This window comes from Mugil cephalus, chromosome 23, assembly GCF_022458985.1.
Source record: "Mugil cephalus isolate CIBA_MC_2020 chromosome 23, CIBA_Mcephalus_1.1, whole genome shotgun sequence".
Lineage (NCBI taxonomy): Eukaryota > Metazoa > Chordata > Actinopteri > Mugiliformes > Mugilidae > Mugil > Mugil cephalus.
In genome coordinates, this window is record NC_061792.1 from 15,708,118 (window position 1) to 15,728,672 (window position 20,555).

The following is a 20,555-nucleotide window of genomic DNA, read 5'->3' on the forward strand; positions in this document are numbered from 1 at the left end:
CACACACACACACACACACACACATCTACACACATCTACACACTCATGAATACACACCATCACTGTGTGTGTGTTTACATGTGTGTGTGTTGCAGCTTCTTCCTGGTGGAGTTGGAGCGCTGCGTTCAGAACCACGACCTCCTGGCCGACCTCTTCATCAGACACGTGAGTGTTGAGCCCCCGACCTGTGACCCTCTGACCTGTGACCTCTGACCCTGTGACCTGTGACCCTCTGACCCTGTGACCTATGACCCTGTGACCTCTGACCCTGTGACCTCTGACCCTGTGACCTCTGACCCTATCGTGACCCCTGACCTCTGGTTGCAGGAGCGGCGGCTGCACATGTACGTGGTTTACTGTCAGAACAAGCCCAGGTCAGAGTTCATCGTCATCGAGTACGAGAGCTTCTTCGAGGTAGAGTTCAGGTAGAATGTTTAAACGGGCCGATTTATGAATGGACTCTGGTGAGAACTGACCCCCCCGTCTCTCTGCAGGAGATCCAGCATGAGATCAGCTGTAGGATGTCCATCAGTGACTACCTGATCAAACCCATCCAGAGGATCACCAAGTACCAGCTGCTGCTCAAGGTACCTGTCCACACCTGGACACACCTGGACACACCTGGACACACCACATGTCCACACCTGTCCACACATATTACATATACACTGTTGTGTCTAAGCTGTGGATTTGAGTGAGGTCTCAGGTCTTGGATCAGGTCTTGGATCAGTTCTTGGATCAGGTCTTGGATCAGTTCTTGCTTCGTCCTGTTACTGATCGTGTCCTGTATGTTTGTGTCCATCAGGATTTCCTCAAGTACACGTCCAAAGCAGGACTGGATACGGAGGAGGTGGAGGTGAGATGATGATGATGGTGATGATGATGGTGATGATGATGGTGATGATGATGATGGTGATGATGATGATGGTGATGATGATGGTGATGTCTCCGTCCTGTCTCCTGTGTGGACAGAAAGCGGTGGAGCTGATGTCTCTGGTTCCTAAACGCTGTAACGACATGATGAACCTGGGGCGTCTGCAGGGATACGAGGTTAGAGCATCAACACTGAAGAACCTGCAGAACATCCAGACGTTCCCATCGTCTTCACCTCTGTCTCTGTGTCTCTGTCTGTCTCTCTGTCTCTGTGTCTGTGTCTCTGTCTCTGTGTCTCTGTCTCTGTGTCTGTGTCTCTGTCTCTGTGTCTGTCTCTGTCTCTGTGTCTCTGTCTCTGTGTCTCTGTCTCTGTGTCTCTGTCTCTGTGTCTCTGTCTTTGTCTGTCTCTGTCTCTCTGTCTCTCTGTCTCTGTCTCTGTCTCTGTGTCTCTGTCTCTGTCTCTGTGTCCAGGGGAAGCTGACGTCTCAGGGGAAGCTGCTGCAGCAGGAGACGTTCTGTGTCTGGGAGCAGGACGGAGGAGTTTTGTCCCGTAGCAAAGAGCGCAGAGTTTTCCTCTTCGAGCAGATCATCATCTTCAGTGAACTGCTGCGCAAAGGCTCCAGTAACCCAGGCTACCAGTTCAAGAACAGCATCAAGGTTAGCATGCTAGCTAGCGCCAGGTAGCCGCCCACATAGACCCATAGTGAGAAGCTGGTCTGAGCTGTGTTGGTGTTGTGTGCAGGTGAGTTACCTGGCCATGCAGGACAGCGTGGACGGGGACCCCTGTAAGCTGGTGCTTTGGTCTCGCGGCTCCGCCGAGCGCTTCACTCTGCAGGCGTCCTCCGCTAGCATCAAGATGACCTGGGTGGACACCATCGCCGCCCTGCTGGACGCCCAGAACAACTTCCTGTCGGGTGAGAACGTCACAAGGCTCGTCCCAAAGATGCTAACACTTAGCATGCTAATGATTGGCTAGCTCCATGCTTTACAGCATGTTATAAAATAGATATTAACTTGTTTAGGCTACTTAGCAGCTAGCAATCTGTAGGCTACTTAGCAGCTAACAATCTGTAGGCTAGTTAGCAGCTAACAATCTGCAGGCTACTTAGCAGCTAACAATCTGTAGGCTACTAAGTAGCTAACAATCTTAAGGCTACTTAGCGGCTAACAATCTTTAGGCTACTTAGCAGCTAACAATCTGTAGGCTACTAAGCAGCTAACAATCTTAAGGCTACTTTGCGGCTAACAATCTTTAGGCTACTTAGCAGCTAACAATCTGTAGGCTACTTAGCAGCTAACAAACTTTAGGCTACTTAGCAGCTAACATTCTGTAGGCTAGCTTACTGGCTAACATTGTCATCTTTAGGCGACCCAGAGACAAGCGTCCACAGAAATAGCTGTGGACACAGAGACGCCTAAATTGTCCATTAAGCTTGTGTTGTCCACTCAGGATGTGATGTCTTCACAGCGCTCCAGTCTCCCATTGAGTACCAGAGGAAAGAGGGCGGGATCTCTGTGACCCGCCCTCTGTCGTCAGGCCGACCACCCTCAGTCCCTCCCACTCCCAATGGCCACGCCCCTCAGGCGCCTGCTGACAGCGAGCAGGACGACCAGGTTCGGTTCCACGCCGTTTATTTCCACGCAGGTGGTTGTGTTTTGCTAACGTCCTGACAAACCGGTGACCTCTGACCCCCCAGGAGCTGGTCCTGGTGCTGCAGGACTTCGTGGCCGTGCGTGAGGACGAGATCTCCGTGTTCCGGGGGGAGAAGGTCCAGATCCTGGCGTCCAACCAGCAGGGCCAGAGTCTGGTTTACCGCCCGGCCAACAGCGACTCGCCGGCGGCCGAGGGCTGGGTTCCCCGGAGCGTCCTCAACGTCCACTGACAGGACCTGGTTCACTCCTCCAACAGGGTCACAGGCTCCGCCCACGTCCTCCGGTCACAAGACACCTCCGACCACCGGGTGGAGCGTTCTTCTTCTTCTTCTTCTTCTTCTTCTTTTCTTTGGCCTCGTGGTGCAAAGCTGAGCCGACCCCTCGTCCTCTGATTGGTCCACCGAGCACCAATCACAGAGCTCCTCCCCTAAAGGTGGAGTTAGCATTAAAGCTAACAGCAGACTGTTAACATATCATTTGAAAACTGTCATTTTTCCTCCCAATGTTTACAAACATTAGCAGGGTTGCTAACATTAGCCGCCCTGGCATCATGCTATGCTAACCTAGCAACAGTAACCAAGGAAGTCAGGGCTTCAGAGAGGACAGGAGCCCTCTCATTGGTACTCAGTGGACCAATCACAGGGCCAGCTAAGGCTCATCTGATTGGACACGCCCACTGAAAGCCGCCATCACAGACTCAGCGGTTAGACAAACGGTTGAGTTTTGTTAGCTTTAATGCTAACACCTGTGTGAAGGAATTAACCAAACACATGTTTACCAACGTTAGCATGGCTGCTAACGTTAGCCGTCTTGGCTCCACGCTACCTTAAGACTCTTGGCAACTGTAACAACACTAACCAGGGAAGTTGACAAAGGGTAGGAGGTGTTCAACGGACCAATCAGAGAGCTAGCAGAGCGTCACCTGATTGGACACGCCCACTGAAGACAGGAAGTGAGACTCAACGCTGACTCACTTCAGGCCCTGAACTCTGGTCACATGTTGAACACGCCCTCCCTGCAGCAGGTACTGTTAGGCTCCTCCCCCTTCCCCATCCCACCGTCCAATCAGACGCAGCCGTCCATAACTCTCCACAAACTGTTTCCTGGGGTCGAGCGGGAGTCACATGACTCCATCACATGACTCCATCACATGACCATCAGAAAACATGAAGGAGGAGGAGGAGAGAAAAAACAAAAACAACAAAAAGACCCGTCGGCCAATCAGAACTGAGCATTTGTTAATAGTGTGTATAAACAGACTGTTCACACACACACACACACACACACACATATACACACACACATATATATATATATATATATCTACACACAGACACACACAGACACACACAGACACACACTGCTATGATGACGATGATGAAGATTAATGTGATAATTAAGACGAATAGAATCTGTTTTTCACCTCAGTAGAGAGAAACTAAAAAAGAAAAGAAAACCTTTTTGTCTTGTTAATATCTGTGTGTGTGTGCGAGAGACAGAGTGTGTCCCTGGTGCAGCGTTGCCATGACGACCCCTTTGTGTTTGTGGTGACATCTCTTTGTTTTCTACCTATTATTTATTTTTGTAGGCGTTTGGTGGCGTCCAGCTCTGCTCGTTTTTATTTTCATATCCTGATGATGCGTTTGCTCGTCTCCTGTACATAGAACAGACGTCCAACCGGTCCAGACGTCCAACCGGTCCGTCTCTCAGCAGCAACACAGAACTACTCAGACCGTCTCTACCTGTCCCTCTACCTGTCTCTCTATACCTGTCCCTCTACTTGTCCCTCTACTTGTCCCTCTATCCGTCTCTCGCTCTCTACCTGTCCCTGTCCCTCTACCTGTCTCTCTCTATACCTGTCCCTCTACTTGTCCCTCTACTTGTCCCTCTATCCGTCTCTCGCTCTCTACCTGTCCCTCTACCTGTCCCTCTACTTGTCTCTCTCTCTACCTGTCCCTCTACCTGTCTCTCTCTCTCTACCTGTCCCTCTACCTGTCCCTCTACCTGTCTCTCTACCTGTCCCTCTACCTGTCTCTCTCTCTACCTGTCCCTCTACCTGTCCCTCTACCTGTCTCTCTACCTGTCCCTCTACCTGTCTCTCTCTCTCTACCTGTCCCTCTACCTGTCCCTCTACCTGTCTCTCTACCTGTCCCTCTACCTGTCTCTCTCTCTCTACCTGTCCCTCTACCTGTCCGTCTACCTGTCTCTCTACCTGTCCCTCTACCTGTCTCTCTCTCTCTACCTGTCCCTCTACCTGTCCCTCTACCTGTCTCTCTACCTGTCCCTCTACCTGTCTCTCTCTCTCTACCTGTCCCTCTACCTGTCCGTCTACCTGTCCCTCTACCTGTCCCTCTACCTGTCCCTCTACCTGTCTCTCTCTCTACCTGTCCCTCTACCTGTCCCTCTACCTGTCTCTCTCTCTGGTGCCATTCTCAGACACACCCGGTCCTTAAGGAGCCGTCCTCCCCGGCTCAGGATGCTCGTTGGTGGGAGAACGTTTGAAGTCTGTCCTAAGTCGTCCTCCACCAGTGTCTGCTAATGTGCTAATCTGTTAGCATGGTTGCTAACTTAAGCTGCTCTGGTTCCTGGTTTTCCTGAAGCCGTAGGAGGAGCCTTGATTTAAGGCAGACTTCAAAGCGCCCAACGTTTCCGTGAAGGGCAGCGCACAGCGCCGGCGTCTGGACGGTCCGACTCCAGAACCGAACGAGTCCAGATGAGTTTAGAGGCTGGAATAAAAAGACGCCGCTGCGTGTGCTGCCGTTTTATTTTAATGCTGCCTTCATGTCATGTTGTTACAAACATTAACAGGAAGTCGTGACGTGGAGGCAGCGTTAAACAGACGCCATTTCGTTCCGACGCAAACACAAGAACCGAAAACCAGGAACGGTTTCTGGTTTTTAAACTCGGTGGGGACGTACGAGGAAGGTCTTAACTGAAGGGTGGATGGAGGTGGGAGCACTGCAGCGGGCGTCGGGTGCTGTTTGAGACCTCGTCGCCCACGGGCTCAACTCAACCAACCAATCAAACGGTGTTATTTGTACAGAACTAACAGCTGCTAACTGACCGCTAACAGCTCTCTCTCTGTCGTTGTTTGTAATAAACTTCATTTTTCATCCAAGAAGATCTGAACGTTGTGCTTGACTGGTTCATTTTTACACAACTTTGGACGTAATGTCAGCTACATGTTAGCTGTAGCATAGCATTATGACCCAAGGTTGTCTGGCTCCCAGGCCGCAGCAGCAGTAGCTAACGCTAACATGTTTAGGCTGCTTAATAGCTAACAACCTTTAGCAGCTAACAATCTTTAGGCTAACGTCATATTCTTTAGGCTAATGTAGCAGCTAACAGTCTTTAGGCTAATGTAGCGGCTAACAGTGTTTAGGCTAAGTAAAAGAACTTCAGAAAAGTACGGAGCAGCGCTGCGAGTCCAGACTTTAGCAAACTAGCGAAGCAAGATTCTAATCCAGGTCCAACACGATGTGATTGTTGCAGCGTCAGCGTGAACAGAGACGTGTCCGATAAGAGCGGCAGTAAAACACTAAACTCATTACACCAATTACACGGCTGGAGATAGAACAGGTTCTAAAACTGTTTATCTAAATCTGAGATTAAATCTGAGATTCATTCATTCATGAATGAATGAAAGAATGAATGTCGGACATTAAAGGAGGTTTAATTCTGCTAATTAATCCGTCCTGGATGTTTCAGCATTTTCTCTTGAAATGAAAAGCATTGAAGCATTAAAAGCATTTGCTCACGCTGGAGGGAGTTCAGTTTCCTATTAAACGCTGAGATAAAACGAGTCGTGTTGGCTGATTAATGATTTTTAAATGTGTGAACGACGTCTGAGTCAGACTCGCCGAACCCAAGCTTTTATTGAGCCGAGTAAAGTCCACAGATCGCTTACGTAACGCGCCCGGTTTATATTTTCTGAGCCTGGAGGCGACCACGTAGACAAACAGGGGCTGCACAAAGCTAGTCGTGGTCAGGCTCGGCCGGAGCAGTGCACTCTGGGAAATATATATAAATATATGTAAACACTCAGGGGGAAACATGCAGGCGATAATCGCAAGGAATGGAAGCGAGACTCCAGAGCCGGTGACAGCTGAGGTGAAAGGTGAGTGTGCTGCGTTCAGGGACATCAGTGCATCATGAACCAGGTCCAGCTTTGACCTCTGACCTGCAGGGTCCATCCCGTCCTGGCTGGAGGGGACACTGCTGAGGAACGGACCGGGACTCTTCTCTGTGGGACAATCCGAGTACAACCACTGGTTCGACGGCCTGTCGCTGATCCACAGCTTCACCTTCAGCCACGGTCAGACTCACTGAGGCCTGATTCATCTAGAACAGAGAAGGTTGAATTATCTGGAGAGGGTTGATTTATCTAGAACAGAGAAGGTTGAATTATCTGGAGAGGGTTGATTTATCTGGAGAAGGTTGATTTATCTGGAGAAGGTTGATTTATCTGGAGAGGGTTGATTTATCTAGAACAGAGAGAGGGTTGATTTATCTGGAGAGGGTTGATTTATCTGGAGAGGGTTGATTTATCTGGAGAGGGTTGATTTATCTGGAGAGGGTTCTAGGCCGTTGCATTCACTCGTGTTGTTGTTGTTCCAGGTCAGGTGACGTACAGGAGCAAGTTCCTGAAGAGCGAAACCTACAAGAGGAACGTCAGCGCCGACAGGATCGTGGTCTCTGAGTTTGGAACCATGATTTACCCTGATCCCTGCAAGAACATCTTCTCCAGGTACAAATCAGCCTCCGAGAAACAGGCCAAAGGTTTCGTCCAACGTTATTAAGTCCTATTATAAAGTTATTACATAACGTATTTTATTAGACTGTTTATTTCTTCTTGTTTCATTTGACCACATCTGTCACTTAAACGTTTATATCTCATTTAACTTTAAGTTCTGTTTAGAATTAAGCTACAAGTACATAAACAACATGGGCCCTCGAGAACAAATATTTGAACCCTGAACACTTAAAAAAACTGAATCCCAACTAAAAGTGTTCAAGATTGGAAAAAAAATCACATGTCAGAACAAAATGGGATCCATGGACTGTTTATCTGGGACTTAAAACTGGGGAAGTCATTGAAAAGAAAGTCACTTACCTCTTTGAAACCTCCCCCAGTATCTCACGGTTTTAGTTTTGTGTCTGCAGGGCGTTCACGCATCTTTCCAACGTCATCCCCGACTTCACCGACAACAACTTGATCAACATCATTCGTTACGGCGAGGATTACTACGCCTCCTCCGAGGTCAACTACATCAACCAGATCGACCCGAACACCCTGGAGACCGTCGGCAGAGTACGTCCACCTCCACCTCCGCCTCCATCCTCCATCCTCCGACACACCTTGATCACTTTGTTCTTCTCCAGATAAACTACAGGAACCACATCGCTGTGAACTTAGCGACGGCTCATCCTCACTACGACGACGAGGGCAACACCTACAACATGGGCACCGCCATCATGGGCCTCGGTCGACCAAAGTACGTCATCTTCAAAGTCCCGGCGGACGCAGGTACCGGCCACTCATCTGGTACCACCTTGAAATCAGATTTGTGCCCAGAAGGATCACGAGTCGTCTTGTTTCAGGTAAAAAGCCGGCGCTGAGGAAAGTGCAGCAGATCTGTTCGGTTCCCTTTCGCTCCGTCTTGTTCCCGAGCTACTACCACAGCTTCGGCATGACCGAGAACTACATCGTGTTCGTGGAGCAGCCGTTCAAACTGGACATCGTCAAACTGGCCACGGCGTATTTCAGAGGGGTCACGTGGGGCAACTGCCTCAAATTCGACAAGGACGACACCGTGAGTCCTTCCACCTCCAACGCGTTCCTCATGGTTCTGTTGTTGATCCTTTACATTGTTGGGTTGTGTTTTCTGGTTTTGACATTTCTTATAATTTTCCGCCAAACAGACGTTGTTCCACGTCATCAACAAAAAGACGGGCAAGGCGATCTCCACCCGTTTCTACGGCGACGCCCTGGTGGTCTTCCATCACATCAACGCCTACGAGGACGACGGCCACGTGGTGTTCGACCTGATCAGCTACGAGGACAGCAACCTCTACGACATGTTCTACATCCAGAACATGAGGCAGGAAACCAGCAGCTTCATCCAGTCCAACAAACGCTTCTCTCCGCCGGTCTGCAAGAGATTCGTCCTCCCGCTCAACGTCCACAAGGTGCGTTTTGACCAAAACATTCACCGAGTCCATCGATAGCTCGTAAATGACGCATCCGCTTCTCCAGGATTCTCCCAAAGGATCTAATCTGGTGACGCTGGCGGACACGACGGCCGAGGCCGTGATGCAGGCGGACGGGTCCATCTACTGTCGGCCCGACACTCTGCTCCAAGGTTCGATCCCAACATTATTAGTGTGATGCCGAATCGTCCGCAACCTAACGAGTCCGATTCCTCCTCAGGTCTGGAGCTGCCGGGGATCAACTACAAGTTTAACGCCAAAAAGTACAGATACTTCTACGGCCTACGGTTGGAGTGGTCTCCTCACCCCAACAAGGTGAACCAACGTCACAACTACAAGACGCTACAAAGAATTCGTTCTTAACAAAAAAAAACTCCTCACTTGGTTTGAACAGATCGCCAAGTTGGACATCGTCACCAGAAAACACCTCGAGTGGCGGCAGGATAACTGCTACCCCTCCGAGCCGGTGTTCGTCGCGTCTCCGGGCGCCGTCGAGGAAGATGACGGTGATTTAAAGACAAACAAAAACAAACAAGAACAGACATGGTGGAAGAAGGGAGGCTAACGTTTTCTTTTGTTCTTCCTCCAGGAGTCATCTTGTCGTCCGTCATCTCCGCGGATCCCGACATCTCTCCGTTCATGCTCGTCCTCGACGCCAAAAACCTGGAGGAGGTCGCCCGAGCCTCCATCCCCGCCACCGTCCACATCGACCTCCACGGGCTCTTCATCCCCGCCGCCGTCTGACCTGCGACGTTCCGCTCATCCTGCAAAGAACCCGAACTCTCAAACACGTTATTAACACTTATTCGTGGAGTTCCTCACGGTTCTGTAGTAGATCCTCTACAATTTGTGGGCAAAACAAACTAGAATCCTCATGTTATCCTCAGTGTTAGTAGTGTTACCCTCAGTTTTTCCTCCAGTGACGAGGTAAAGAAATCTTATTAAACCCTGAAATTTGTCACAAATTTACATTTTGCTATTTCTTGACTTTGAGGAATTGTATTAATATTTATAGTTTATAGTAACAATCAGGTTTTTAGCAGTTGTTGTGTTTTTAAATATCTAGTTTGTGTTGTTGCAGAACCTCAGTGTTGTGATTTTATAAGAGACATAAAAAAACTACCTGAAAAGTTGAGAAGTCTGAGCTGCACAGACGTTCGCTTTAGAAAATAATGTTATTTATGATAAAACACATCAATAATTTACAGATTCATTGTTTTTGTCGTTTCTTTTTCAAATATCCTGTAAAATAAAGTTTGAACCAGACTGTGAATAAAACTCAAATGAAGAAGAATGTGGAACGTTTCTCCTCAGTGATGGGAGGAGTTTTCACCTGGAAGGAGGCGGAGCCTTAATACAATGTCTCCGCCCACTTTTAGGTGAAAACTCCTCCCATTTTATCAATATTAGCTTTTGTCTGTTATTGTCCCAGATTCTAACAACCATCTGACCAGTCAAAGCACCAGGTGACAGTTTATGCCCCGCCTACTTTATTGAGGTATAAAGTGGGCGGGGCAACACCGTGTTGATAAAATATTAAAACAAGATGGCGGCGGCCTCTTCAGGAACATCAGGTTTGCGTCATGTTTTTAGTGGTTTTGTTCCAAATAAAAATGCAGATCATCTTTTATTTCAGTTTAAATCTGTTCATCCATTAAAACGTTTTACGTAGAATATAAAGAAGCTGAATATTATTATTATTATTCGCTATGTGAAAACTAAACACATATTTAAATTGGTGGTTTAAATCCATCATTAATTAAATTAAGTACATCATATTTTCAGAAAGGAACATTAAATATTGCATATAAATAGTTTTTTTTAGTTTGCAAGAGAAACAACGGAGCTAATAAAACCGTCTAAACTGAGAGATGTGGTCAGAAGATTGTCAGCAGTTTCATCAGAATTTATTACATCATTTGCAGCAAATACAATTTAAAATATCCACTGCCCCCCCCAGCCCCCCCCACCCACCCATCAGATCCAACATGGCCTCAGTCAACTCCTCCTTTAAAGTCTGTAAAGTCGAGGCTGCTGCTCCGTGAGAAAATAAAACAAAAAAACAAAAAGCACCAACAGCAAAAACAAAAACCACTGTTTCCTTGTTGCTGTTGAACACGATGTCCCATAATGCACCTGTGGGGGTGAACAAACGCTGGCTCGTGTGCCCTCGTTAAGCTCGTGTGCCCTCGTTAAGCTCGTCAGCCTCAGTCTGAGGAGGAAGGGGGCGGAGCCTGGGATAGGAAGCAGCAGCAGCCACAAATCAGAGCAGAGAAGAAGAAGAGGAGGAGGAGGAGGAGGAGGAGGAAGTAGTAGAAGAAGAAGAAGAACTGCTAATAACACGACGCTGATGCTGAAACAGGCACGTTGGAATACTGAGTGTGAAATGAGTCTAAACTATCACTGTTAACCACAGTGGAAAAATCGCTTGGTTTCTCACAGAAAAACGTCTTTTCTCTGATTCGCTTTGATTTTGTTCCTCCGCCGCCGCCGCTCGCTGATGATGACGATGATGAAGGAGGAGGAGTTTGCTTGTGTCCCTCAGATGATCTCGAACGTCTTCTTCAGCTCCATGATCAGCTGCCAGTCCGACTTCTGCATCTCGTCCCTGAACCAGTTCTTCAGAGCGTCGATGGACGCCCTGGTGATCTGAAACCAGAGGACGAGTCCCGTCAAGGCTCCGCGAGCTCAGAGTTCAACCTGAAGCTGCAACAATAAACGTTCTCTCCTCTCAACATATGATCATTCTTACCCTGTGCTTCCTTCCTTCCTTCCTTCCTTCCTTCCTTCCCCTGATTTATCCTTCTTCTTCTTCTTCTTCTTCTCTTCCTAAACTCTCTGACTCTGACATCGTTGCGTCCGCGGCGTTCACGTTAACCGAGACTAAACCGAGCGCGCTCCCTCCTGAGGGGGCGTGGCCTTACCTTGCTGACGATGATGTCGGTGGCTTCAAAATGGCGGCCGTACATTTTGGGCGCCTCCCCGGGGATGGGCTCGATCTTGACGCAGATCTCCTGCCCCTTCTTGGCGCTTTCCACCGACTTGTGGTTCACCTCGATGCTGGTGACGACGCCGATGTCCACGAACTGGGAACACAAGCGGAGGGAAACGGTCAACGTGAAACCTGGAGATATAAACCAGGAAGTAAACCAGGAAATAAACAAGGAAATAAACCAGGAAATAAACATGAAGTAAACCAGGAAGTAAACAAAGATATAAATCAGGAAATAAACCAGGAAGTAAACAGGGAAATAAACTAGGAAGTAAACAAGGATATAAACCAGGAAGTAAACAAGGATATAAACCAGGAAGTAAACAAGGAAATAAACCAGGAAGTAAACAAAGATATAAACCAGGAAGTAAACAAAGAAATAAACCAGAAAGTAAACAAAGATATAAACCAGGAGGTAAACAAGGAAATAAACCAGGAAGTAAACAAAGATATAAACCAGGAAGTAAACAGGGAGATGAACCAGGAAATAAACAGGGAAATAAACCAGGAAGTAAACAAAGATATAAACCAGGAAGTAAACAAAGAGATAAACCAGGAAGTAAACAGGGAACCTGACCTGGGAACATGACTCACCCCTTTGCTCGGGACGCAGAGCGGCGTCCCCTGCCTCACCACGCCGGCCTCCACCGTGACCCCCATCACGATGGGGTCTCTGGAGTTGAAGATGAACTGAGGAAGAACTCGGAGCTTCGCCGGGAACACAGCGATGTGCCTGACGACCAGGAAACACGTTTAAAACCCGCTCAGTCCCTTCATTCTTTATTAATTAATTAATTAATTGATTGATTAATTGATTGATTGGTTGATTGGAGGAGGGGGCGGTCCTACTTGAACTCGTCTTGCTTGGCCTTCTTGTAGTCCTCCCTGTATTTAGTGAAAGCGTCGAAGAGGTGGTAGATGATCTCGGCGGAGAAGATGCGGACCCCCAGGCTGTCGGCCATTTCCTGGCTCTCCCGCTCCACCTTCACGTCGAAGGCCAGGATCACGGCGTACCTGCAGACACCAGGCCCCGCCCTCTCAGACCGGTTCTCTCACAGTAACAAGACGTCGGAGGGTTAATGAGTAAAACCAGGGACTCACTGAGGGTCGTGCTCCAACATGGCCGACGCCTTCATCACGTCCCTCTTGTGAACGGGGCCGATGTTGATGCCGGCGTACTGCAAACACACAAGGCAGGTCAGAGGTCACGCAGGCAATAAGGAAGCAGGAAGCAGGAAGTAGGAAAGGAAAAAACGGGTTCTTTACGGGGACTTTGGACGTGCGGAGGAACTCCAGCAGCGCCTCCAGGGATCCCAGCGTGGACGCCTGGACGTAAACTCCCTTCTCCTCCAGCTTGATGCAGCTCAGGGTCTGTTTGAGTTCACGCACCAGCTCATCCTGAAACCAGGAAGTACAAACATCAGGAAGTACAAACATCAGGAAGTACAAACATCAGGAAGTAGAAACACCAGGAAGTAGAAACATCAGGAAGTAGAAACACCAGGAAGTAGAAACATCAGGAAGTACAAACACCAGGAACAGAGCAGATAATAAACTACAAAATAAACAAGGAAGTAAATCTGGGAAAACCAGGAAATAAAAAACGGGGAGAAAGCAGCTAATGAACGAGGACACAAACCAGGAAGTAAAGAACTGAACCCTGACTCCATCTCTTATCCTTATACTAAGTGAGTCTGGGGGGGCGGGGTCAGGGGGTCGGGGGGCGGAGTTACCCTGAGCACGGCGACCTCGTCGTCCTTGTGCGCCACCAGCAGGGGGAGCCCCGCCAGCGCCTTCTCCAGGTCTTTGCCCAGGATCTTGACTCCCTGCGACGTGGACACCTCCTTGTGCTTCTCGTACTGGTTCTAGAGGAAGGAGAGGAGGAGGTGTTGACTCTGGACTCCGGAGGGCAGGAGCAAACAGACGGAGGGAGGGAGGTGTACCTTGACTCTGAGCTCCTTCAGAGGAGGAGGGAGGAGTAACCCTCTGATCTGAGTGACGATGGGTCCTTCCACTCCGGCCACGATGATGGTTTCTCCTTCTCTCAGACGCCCGTTGATCAGGATCACGTCGATGGTGGTTCCCATCCCAGGAAGAGCTTTCACCTGGAAGACATGAGGAGGTGAAGGAGGAGGAGCAGCAGGAGCAGGAGGAGCAGGAGCAGGAGGAGGGGGAGGGGGCGTGGTCTCACCTCCATGACCTGGGCTCGTAGCTCGTCGCAGTGCGCTAGCCGGCGAGCTAACATGGTCTGAGTGAGCTCCACCAGCAGCGCGATGAGGTTCCCCATCCCGTCGCCACTGTGAGCCGAGGTCGGAACACGACACGAACGTACGCGGTGTGTATCTCATAGAAAAGGCTCGCGTATAGTACCCTGAGAGGAAGAGGACAGAGTGACGACAGAGAGGAGGACGACGAGGACGGAGGACGGAGACAGAGACGCTTTATACTGACGGCTCCATCGTTAATAACATCATGATTTCATAGCTTTAACTGTTTATGTCAGAGCACGAATTGACAGCGCTAGTACTAGTACATGGTGTAGTATTAGTAGTAGTATATTGTGTAGTAGTAGTAGTATTAGTAGTAGTATTTGCAGTAGGTGAGGACCTGCTGGGCGAACTCTACGATCAGAGCCTTCACTCTCTCGTCAAACTCGTCTTTGGTGTTTTTCTTCTGCTTCTTCAGCGTCGCTACGACGTCAGACTCTGGACTCTTCTTCCAGTCGTAGAGACGGTCGATCTGGGGACAGGGACACAGAGGACACACAGAGGAGGGTTAGGACGGGGAGGAGGAGGAGGAGGAGGAGGAGGAGGAGGAGGTGCTGACCTTGTTCAGGGCCACGATGAAGGGACACTTCTTCTCCTTGAGGAGACTGATGGACTCCAGAGTCTGAGGCTCCAAACCGTGCATGATGTCCACCACCAGGACGGCGATGTCACACAGAGAACTGCCCCTGTTCCTCAGGTTACTGGACACACGGGGACAGGGACACGTCAGAGACACGTTAGAGACAGAGACAGAGACATGTTAGGGACAGGGACAGGGACATGTCAGAGACAGGGACATGTCAGAGACAGGGGGACAGGGACAGAGACATGTTAGGGACATGGGGACAGGGACAGGGACATGTCAGAGACAGGGACACGTCAGAGACAGAGACAGGGACACGTCAGAGACAGGGACAGGTACCTGAAGGACTCGTGTCCAGGAGTGTCTATGATCAACATCCCCGGGATCCTGATGTTTTCTTTGTCGAACTGCAACAGAGAATAAAGTTTAAATATTAAAGATTAAAGATCAGCTCCTCCTCCTCCTCCTCCTCCTCCTCCTGCTCCTCCTCCCTCCTCCTCCTCCTCCTCCTCCTGCTCCTCCTCCTCCTCCTCCTCCTCCTCCTCCTCCTCCTCCTCCTCCCTCCTCCTACGTACGTTTTTCACCATCTTCGTCTGCTCCTCTATCGTCTCCTTGGGGACGTTCGTGGCTCCGATCTGTTGAGTGATGCCTCCGGCCTCCCCGTCCTGCACATGGGTGTGTCTGAGCTGGAAACAGGCGGGAAACAGTCAGTAACCAGTAGGTAACCAGTCATAAACCAGTAACCAGTCAGTAACCAGTCAGTAACCAGTCATAAACCAGTAACCAGTCAGTAACCAGTCAGTAACCAGTCAGTAACCAGTCAGTAACCAGTCAGTAACCAGTCATAAACCAGTAACCAGTCAGTAACCAGGCGGTAACCAGTCGGTAACAGGTCAGTAACCAGTCGGTAACAGGTCAGTAAACCAGTCAGTAACCAGTCATAAACCAGTAACCAGTCAGTAACTATTAACCAGTCAGTAACAGGTCAGTAACCAGTAACCAGTCAGTAACAGGTCAGTAACCAGTAACCGGTCAGTAACAGGTCAGTAACTATTAACCAGTCGGTAACCAGTCAGTAACTAGTAACAGGTCGGTAACAGACTCACCTTGTCCAGGATCTTGGTCTTCCCCGTGTCCACGTGTCCCAGGACACAGACGACTGGAGCTCTCAACGTGTCCACGTCCACGTTCTTCAGGTTCTCCGCCCGTCGTTTCTATGGAGACGGAGGAGGTGAGTGAAGGAGCAGAGACAGAGACAGAGGAGGAGTCACTCCTCCTGGTTTCCTCTCACCTCGATCCTCCTCTTGGCGCGGTCGTACAGACGCTCCTCCTTCGTCCTGCCGTCGTCCTCCTCGCTCTCGCTGCTCTCCTCCTCGCTCTGCGCTCGCCTCCTCCCCTGAGAGGGCGCCGGAGGAGGAGGCGCCGACTCCTTCTCGTCCTCCTCGCTCTCCTCCTCCTCCTCCTCGTCTTCATCGTCCTCCTCGTCTTCATCCTCGTCGTCCTCCTCCTCGTCCTCGTCGCTGTGCCGAGGAGGCGCGCCGGGCTCCTCCTTCACCTCGATGTGGACCTTCTTCAGCTCTGAAATAAAGAGGGAGGTGGGAGGAGGTGCTCCTGCAGTCGTGTTATTTGTAGAGGAGGTGCGTGCTCCTCACCTTTCTCCTCGTCGCTGGCGATGGCCTCCCAGCTCTCCACCTCCTCCGGCTTCACCTCTGGACACAGACCAGGAGTTAGCTCCTCCCCTCTACTCCTCTACTCCTCCTCCTCCTCCCTCCCTCCTCCTCCTCCCTGTCTCACCTGGCGCAGCGGCTGGCGTCTCCACCTCCGTCTCCATGGCGACGGGCTCTGGCGTCTCTGAGGCCGGTGACGTCACCTCCGAGGTTTCTGTGGGGGGGGGGGGGGATTTAGTCAGGTAGAAATCAGGAGGAGTGACTCCTCCTCCTCCTCCTCCTCCTCCTCCTCCTCCTCCTCCTGTGGGAGGCGACCTACCTTCAGGAGTGGGGGCGTTGGGCTTCTTCCTCCTCTTGTCTCCGTAGATCGGCTTCTTCTTCTGGACCGACTCTTTGGACGGGACCTCCACACCTGGACAGGAGGAGACACACAGACGTTACAGACGGGAGGAGGTCCCCCTGCTCCTCCTGCTCCCCCTGCTCCTCCCCCTGCTCCTCCTGGTCTACTCACCCTGCGCCTGCAGCATCTTGAGTGTGGCCTCAGCTCGAGCTCTGGCTTCTCTCTGAGCCTTAGTGAGGAGCTTCCCCTCCTTCTTCAGACGCTCCTTCCGCTCCTTCTCCTTCTGCTTCCTCTTCTCCTTACGCTCCTGCTCCAGACGCTCCTACACAGGAGGCAAGCAGGAGGTGAAGAGGAGGCGCTGGCCTGTCAGACCCTCCCAAACCACTTCCTGTAGTTCTTTAGGTCTAAAGAGCCACTTCCTGTAGTTCTTCAGACCTAAAGAACTACAGGAAGTGGACGCTCCCGTTCGGGGGGAGGTGCTGTGTGCGTTACCTGCTCCAGCCTCTGCTGCTCCAGCTCCTCCAGCCTCCTCTGACGCTCCTCCTCCTCCCGTTTCGCTCGCTCCTCCTCCTGCAACAACCACATGGAGCGTAGTGAGACCTCCTGCCGCCTCCCTCCGTATAACTACACCTCCCAGAATGCCCCACCTCCTTCATCCTGGCCAGGGCCTCCTGCATGGCCTTCACCGTGGCCTTACTGGGCCCCTTCTTCTTCTCCTCCTTCTCCCCAGGAGCCTTCTTCTTCTTCTTCTCCTTCTTCTTCTTGTCACCCTCCGTCTCCTCTGCAGGAGGAGTTAAACGTGTTAGAGGAGGAGAAAGAGGAGGAGAAAGAGGAGGTGATGAATGTTACTGTGTGAACGTCACCTTCTGCTCCTGGCTCCGCCCCTTCCTGCTCCTCTGGCTGAGGGGGCGTGGCCTCTGGCTCCTTCTTGGGCTCCACGCTGCCCTCCTTCTCCTTCTCCTCCTTCACCTTCACCTCCTTCTTCTTCTTCAGCCGCTCCTCCTCCTTCTTCTTCCGCTCCCTCTCCTTCTTCTCCGCCTTCTTCTGAGCCGCCGTCTTCATCTTGAAGCCTCCTCCCACCTCCTCCTCATCCTCCACCTCCTCCTCCTCGCTCTCCGCCTTCTTCCCTTTGTTCTTCTTCTTCTTGTCTCTCCTGGAGGTGAACTCCTCCTCCTCCTCCTGCTCCTCATCGTCGTCGTCCTCCTCCTCCTTCCGTCCTCCTCCTTTCCTCACGCCTCTGTCCTCCTCCTGCTCCTCCTCCTCATCGCCTCCTTTCTTTGCTCCTTTGGTCTTGACGCGTGAGCCGCTGTCGTCTGAGTCGGAAGGAGGCGCAGCAGGAGGAGGCACCTGCAGGAAGAGGAGAAATAGAGGAGGAGGACATGTTTAATCTCCATCATGGTTCACTTACACCTCCTCCTTCTCCTCACATTAACGCATGGAGACACTCACCCTCTGCTCCTTCTGCTCCTCCTCGTCCTGCTCCTGCTCCTCCTCCTCCTCCTCATGGCTGGCTCCACCCTTCTTCCCCTTCCTGGTTTTCTTCTTCTCTGGTTTAGGAGCCTCCACACTCTCCTCTTCTTCTGTGGTGTCAGGTTTCTGCGCAGGGAGACACTCAGCGTTATGACACCTCCTCCTCCTCTACTCCTCCTGCTCCTCCTCCTGGGGCTCCTTACCTTTGTCTTTCCTCCCTGCGTCTCCAGAGACAACTCCTCCAGCTCCTTCAGGATGTCGTCCTCACTGCAGGAGAACACACACACACGGTCAGAGGAGGAGACAGAGGAGGAGGAGGAGGAGGAGAGGAGAGGAAGAGGAGGAGACAGAGGAGGAGAAGAGGAGAGAAGGAGGAGGAGACAGAGGAGGAGAAGAGGAGAGAAGGAGGAGGAGACAGAGGAGGAGAAGAGGAGGAGGAGGAGGAGGAGGAGAAGGAGGAGAGAGAGGAGGAGGAGGCGGAGGAGGAGACAGAGGAGGAGGAGACAGAAGTAAAAGAGGAGGAGGAGGAGGCAGAGAAGGAGGAGGAGAAGGAGGAGGAGACAGAGGAGGAGGCGGAGGTGAAAGAGGAGACAGAGGAGGAGGAGAAGAGGAGAAGAGGAGGAGGAGGAGGAGGAGGAGGAGACAGAGGAGAAAGAGGAGGAGGAGGAGGAGGAGGAGGAGACGTACTCGTAGTCTTCTTTCTTGGCTCCTTTCTTCTTCTTCTTGCCTTTCGCCTCCTTTGATCCGGCTCCTTCGATCTCAGCAGCGAGAGCCTCAATGTCTCTGGGTCAAAGAGAACCAGGGTCAGGCTAGAACCGGTCCACACCAGAACCAGGTCCACATCAGAACCTGGTCCACATCAGAACCTGGTTCACACTAGAACCTGGTCCACATCAGAACCAGGTCCACATCAGAACCAGGTCCACATCAGAACCAGGTCCACAGTGTATATTATATCTATAATATAATATAATATAATAGGACCTGGTCCAGAGTCTGTGTCTCTGTGTGTCTCTGTGTGTGTGTCTCTGTGTGTGTGTGTGTCTCTGTGTGTGTGTGTGTCTGTGTGCGTGTCTCTGTGTGTGTGTCTGTGTGCGTGTCTCTGTGTGTGTCTGTGTGTGTCTCTGTGTGTGTGTCTCTGTGTGTGTGTGTGTCTGTGTGCGTGTCTCTGTGTGTGTGTGTGTGTGTGTGTCTCTGTGTGTGTCTCTGTGTGTGTCTGTGTGTGTCTGTGTGTGTCTGTGTGTGTCTGTGTGTCTGTGTGTGTGTCTCTGTGTGTCTGTGTGTGTCTCTGTGTGTGTCTGTGTGTGTCTGTGTGTGTGTGTCTCTGTGTGTGTCTGTGTGTGTCTGTCTCTCTGTGTGTGTGTGTGTGTCTGTCTCTCTGTGTGTGTCTGTGTGTGTGTGTGTCTCTGTGTGTGTCTGTGTGTGTCTGTGTGTGTGTAGCTGCTGACTCTTCACCTCTTTTCATCCCTCGTCAGCATCATCAGCTGTTATTTCCACTACAACTTTCTATGAACGTGCCTCTTTATTCGTGTTGTTCTGATTAAATGTTTAAATGTGGGAGAGAAGCGCGGGAGGGGGGGGGGGGGCGGAGCTGTGGTTAAATCACGTCTGTATCAAGTAAAAACATCAACATTAACAAAACATTTAACTCCAACAGCCGGCTCAGTGGAAGCTAGGCTAAGCTAGGCTAGGCTAGGCTAGGCTAGCTGATTATCACGCTGACTCGTGGTTAGCACCTGCTAGCCGCTCCTAGCCGCTAAGCTAACGGTGTCAACGGGCCGGTTAGGCGGATTTAACGGGCTCTAACGGGCTCTAACGGGCCGGGGCCGGGCCCCCGCTGCCCGGTGTCGGTGTGGACGGGTGTCGTGTGTCTTCGGACCGGGTCCTCCGTACCTGTCCTCCCCGGATTTCTTCTGTTTCTTCCCCATCCTGCCGCTGCGGTTCTCCGGTTACTGCGTTCTCCGCTGTCCCCGACGCACACGACGGCACAAAGATCGTCTAGTGAGCCACGCTCCCGAGCGAGTGCTCACTCCGTCGGTTATTCAAAGGCGTTGCCATAGAAACGGGCTCTGGCTTTATCGGTCGGTTGTAGTTTCTAGATAAGTTCGCTTCAGCGTTTAAATATGTATTTATAAGCATAAATATATACCCAGTTATACAGAACATTTATACATGACATTTACGTGATTTAAACTTATTGTTTTAACCGTCTTCACCTATTTTTAAGTTATTTTATTTAATTAAATTGGTTTTACGGCCGTTTTTTCTCCCCAGATGTCAGTTATTCTGAGGCGTTGCCATAGAAACCGTTGTTCTTCCGAGATAAGCCTCATGGTTCACACACAAATAATAAATAATTACATGAGTGTTATTGATTTATTTTAATTTTCTATTTTGTTTTGTTTTATTTTAATTCAATTATTTTTTATGTTTTTATCTTCACTTATTTTTATTTTATTTTTTTATTTTTTCTAAACTATCTAACTACTAATTATCTTGA

At 50.5% G+C, this 20,555-nt stretch overlaps 3 protein-coding genes and 1 long non-coding RNA gene across 7 annotated transcripts in view; 2 read left to right on the forward strand and 2 right to left on the reverse strand.

Annotated features, from left to right (window-relative positions):
* The window catches only part of LOC125000629 (kalirin-like), a 29,534-nt gene extending 25,557 nt beyond the window's left edge, over positions 1-3,977 (forward strand). For both annotated transcript variants that reach the window (XM_047576186.1, XM_047576187.1), the window contains 9 exons: positions 96-165; positions 328-414; positions 495-587; positions 806-856; positions 973-1,050; positions 1,345-1,530; positions 1,616-1,787; positions 2,342-2,487; positions 2,571-3,977. In XM_047576186.1, the coding sequence (XP_047432142.1) occupies positions 96-165; positions 328-414; positions 495-587; positions 806-856; positions 973-1,050; positions 1,345-1,530; positions 1,616-1,787; positions 2,342-2,487; positions 2,571-2,756 (1,069 nt within the window). In that variant the 3' untranslated portion in view covers positions 2,757-3,977. The remainder of the gene's footprint in view (positions 1-95; positions 166-327; positions 415-494; positions 588-805; positions 857-972; positions 1,051-1,344; positions 1,531-1,615; positions 1,788-2,341; positions 2,488-2,570) is intronic.
* On the reverse strand, positions 3,801-4,491 carry LOC125000694. Of its 2 annotated transcripts, none has more exons than XR_007111362.1 (2): positions 4,449-4,491; positions 3,801-4,280 (listed from the first exon to the last, which is right to left on the reverse strand). It is a non-coding gene; the product is annotated as an uncharacterized LOC125000694 (long non-coding RNA). The 2 variants fall into 2 exon arrangements; XR_007111361.1 differs by lacking the exon at positions 4,449-4,491 and adding an exon at positions 4,349-4,389.
* Positions 4,492-6,242: 1,751 nt separating this feature from the next.
* Positions 6,243-10,038, forward strand: bco1l (beta-carotene oxygenase 1, like). 2 transcript variants are annotated; one of them, XM_047576262.1, is made up of 11 exons: positions 6,251-6,643; positions 6,713-6,841; positions 7,144-7,273; positions 7,690-7,837; positions 7,909-8,053; positions 8,128-8,339; positions 8,449-8,715; positions 8,783-8,888; positions 8,957-9,051; positions 9,131-9,242; positions 9,326-10,038. In XM_047576262.1, the coding sequence occupies exons 1-11, from the start codon at positions 6,580-6,582 to the stop codon at positions 9,478-9,480; spliced, it is 1,563 nt and encodes a 520-aa protein (XP_047432218.1). In that variant the 5' UTR covers positions 6,251-6,579; the 3' UTR covers positions 9,481-10,038. The 2 variants fall into 2 exon arrangements, with proteins under 2 accessions (XP_047432219.1, XP_047432218.1); XM_047576263.1 differs by lacking the exon at positions 6,713-6,841 and having other exon boundaries at positions 6,243-6,643.
* Positions 9,933-20,084, reverse strand: LOC125000688 (eukaryotic translation initiation factor 5B-like). The gene is given in 27 exon segments (XM_047576308.1): positions 9,933-11,385; positions 11,661-11,822; positions 12,323-12,461; positions 12,578-12,742; positions 12,830-12,906; positions 12,995-13,126; positions 13,462-13,593; positions 13,672-13,833; positions 13,920-14,046; positions 14,048-14,093; positions 14,329-14,467; positions 14,555-14,696; positions 14,918-14,985; positions 15,154-15,264; positions 15,685-15,792; positions 15,870-16,156; positions 16,231-16,287; positions 16,373-16,459; positions 16,565-16,657; positions 16,757-16,907; positions 17,078-17,155; positions 17,233-17,366; positions 17,449-17,932; positions 18,035-18,181; positions 18,259-18,322; positions 18,743-18,838; positions 19,949-20,084. Coding segments are annotated over 27 exon segments (3,531 nt in total). The 5' UTR covers positions 19,984-20,084; the 3' UTR covers positions 9,933-11,277.
* Positions 20,085-20,555: the final 471 nt, after the last annotated feature.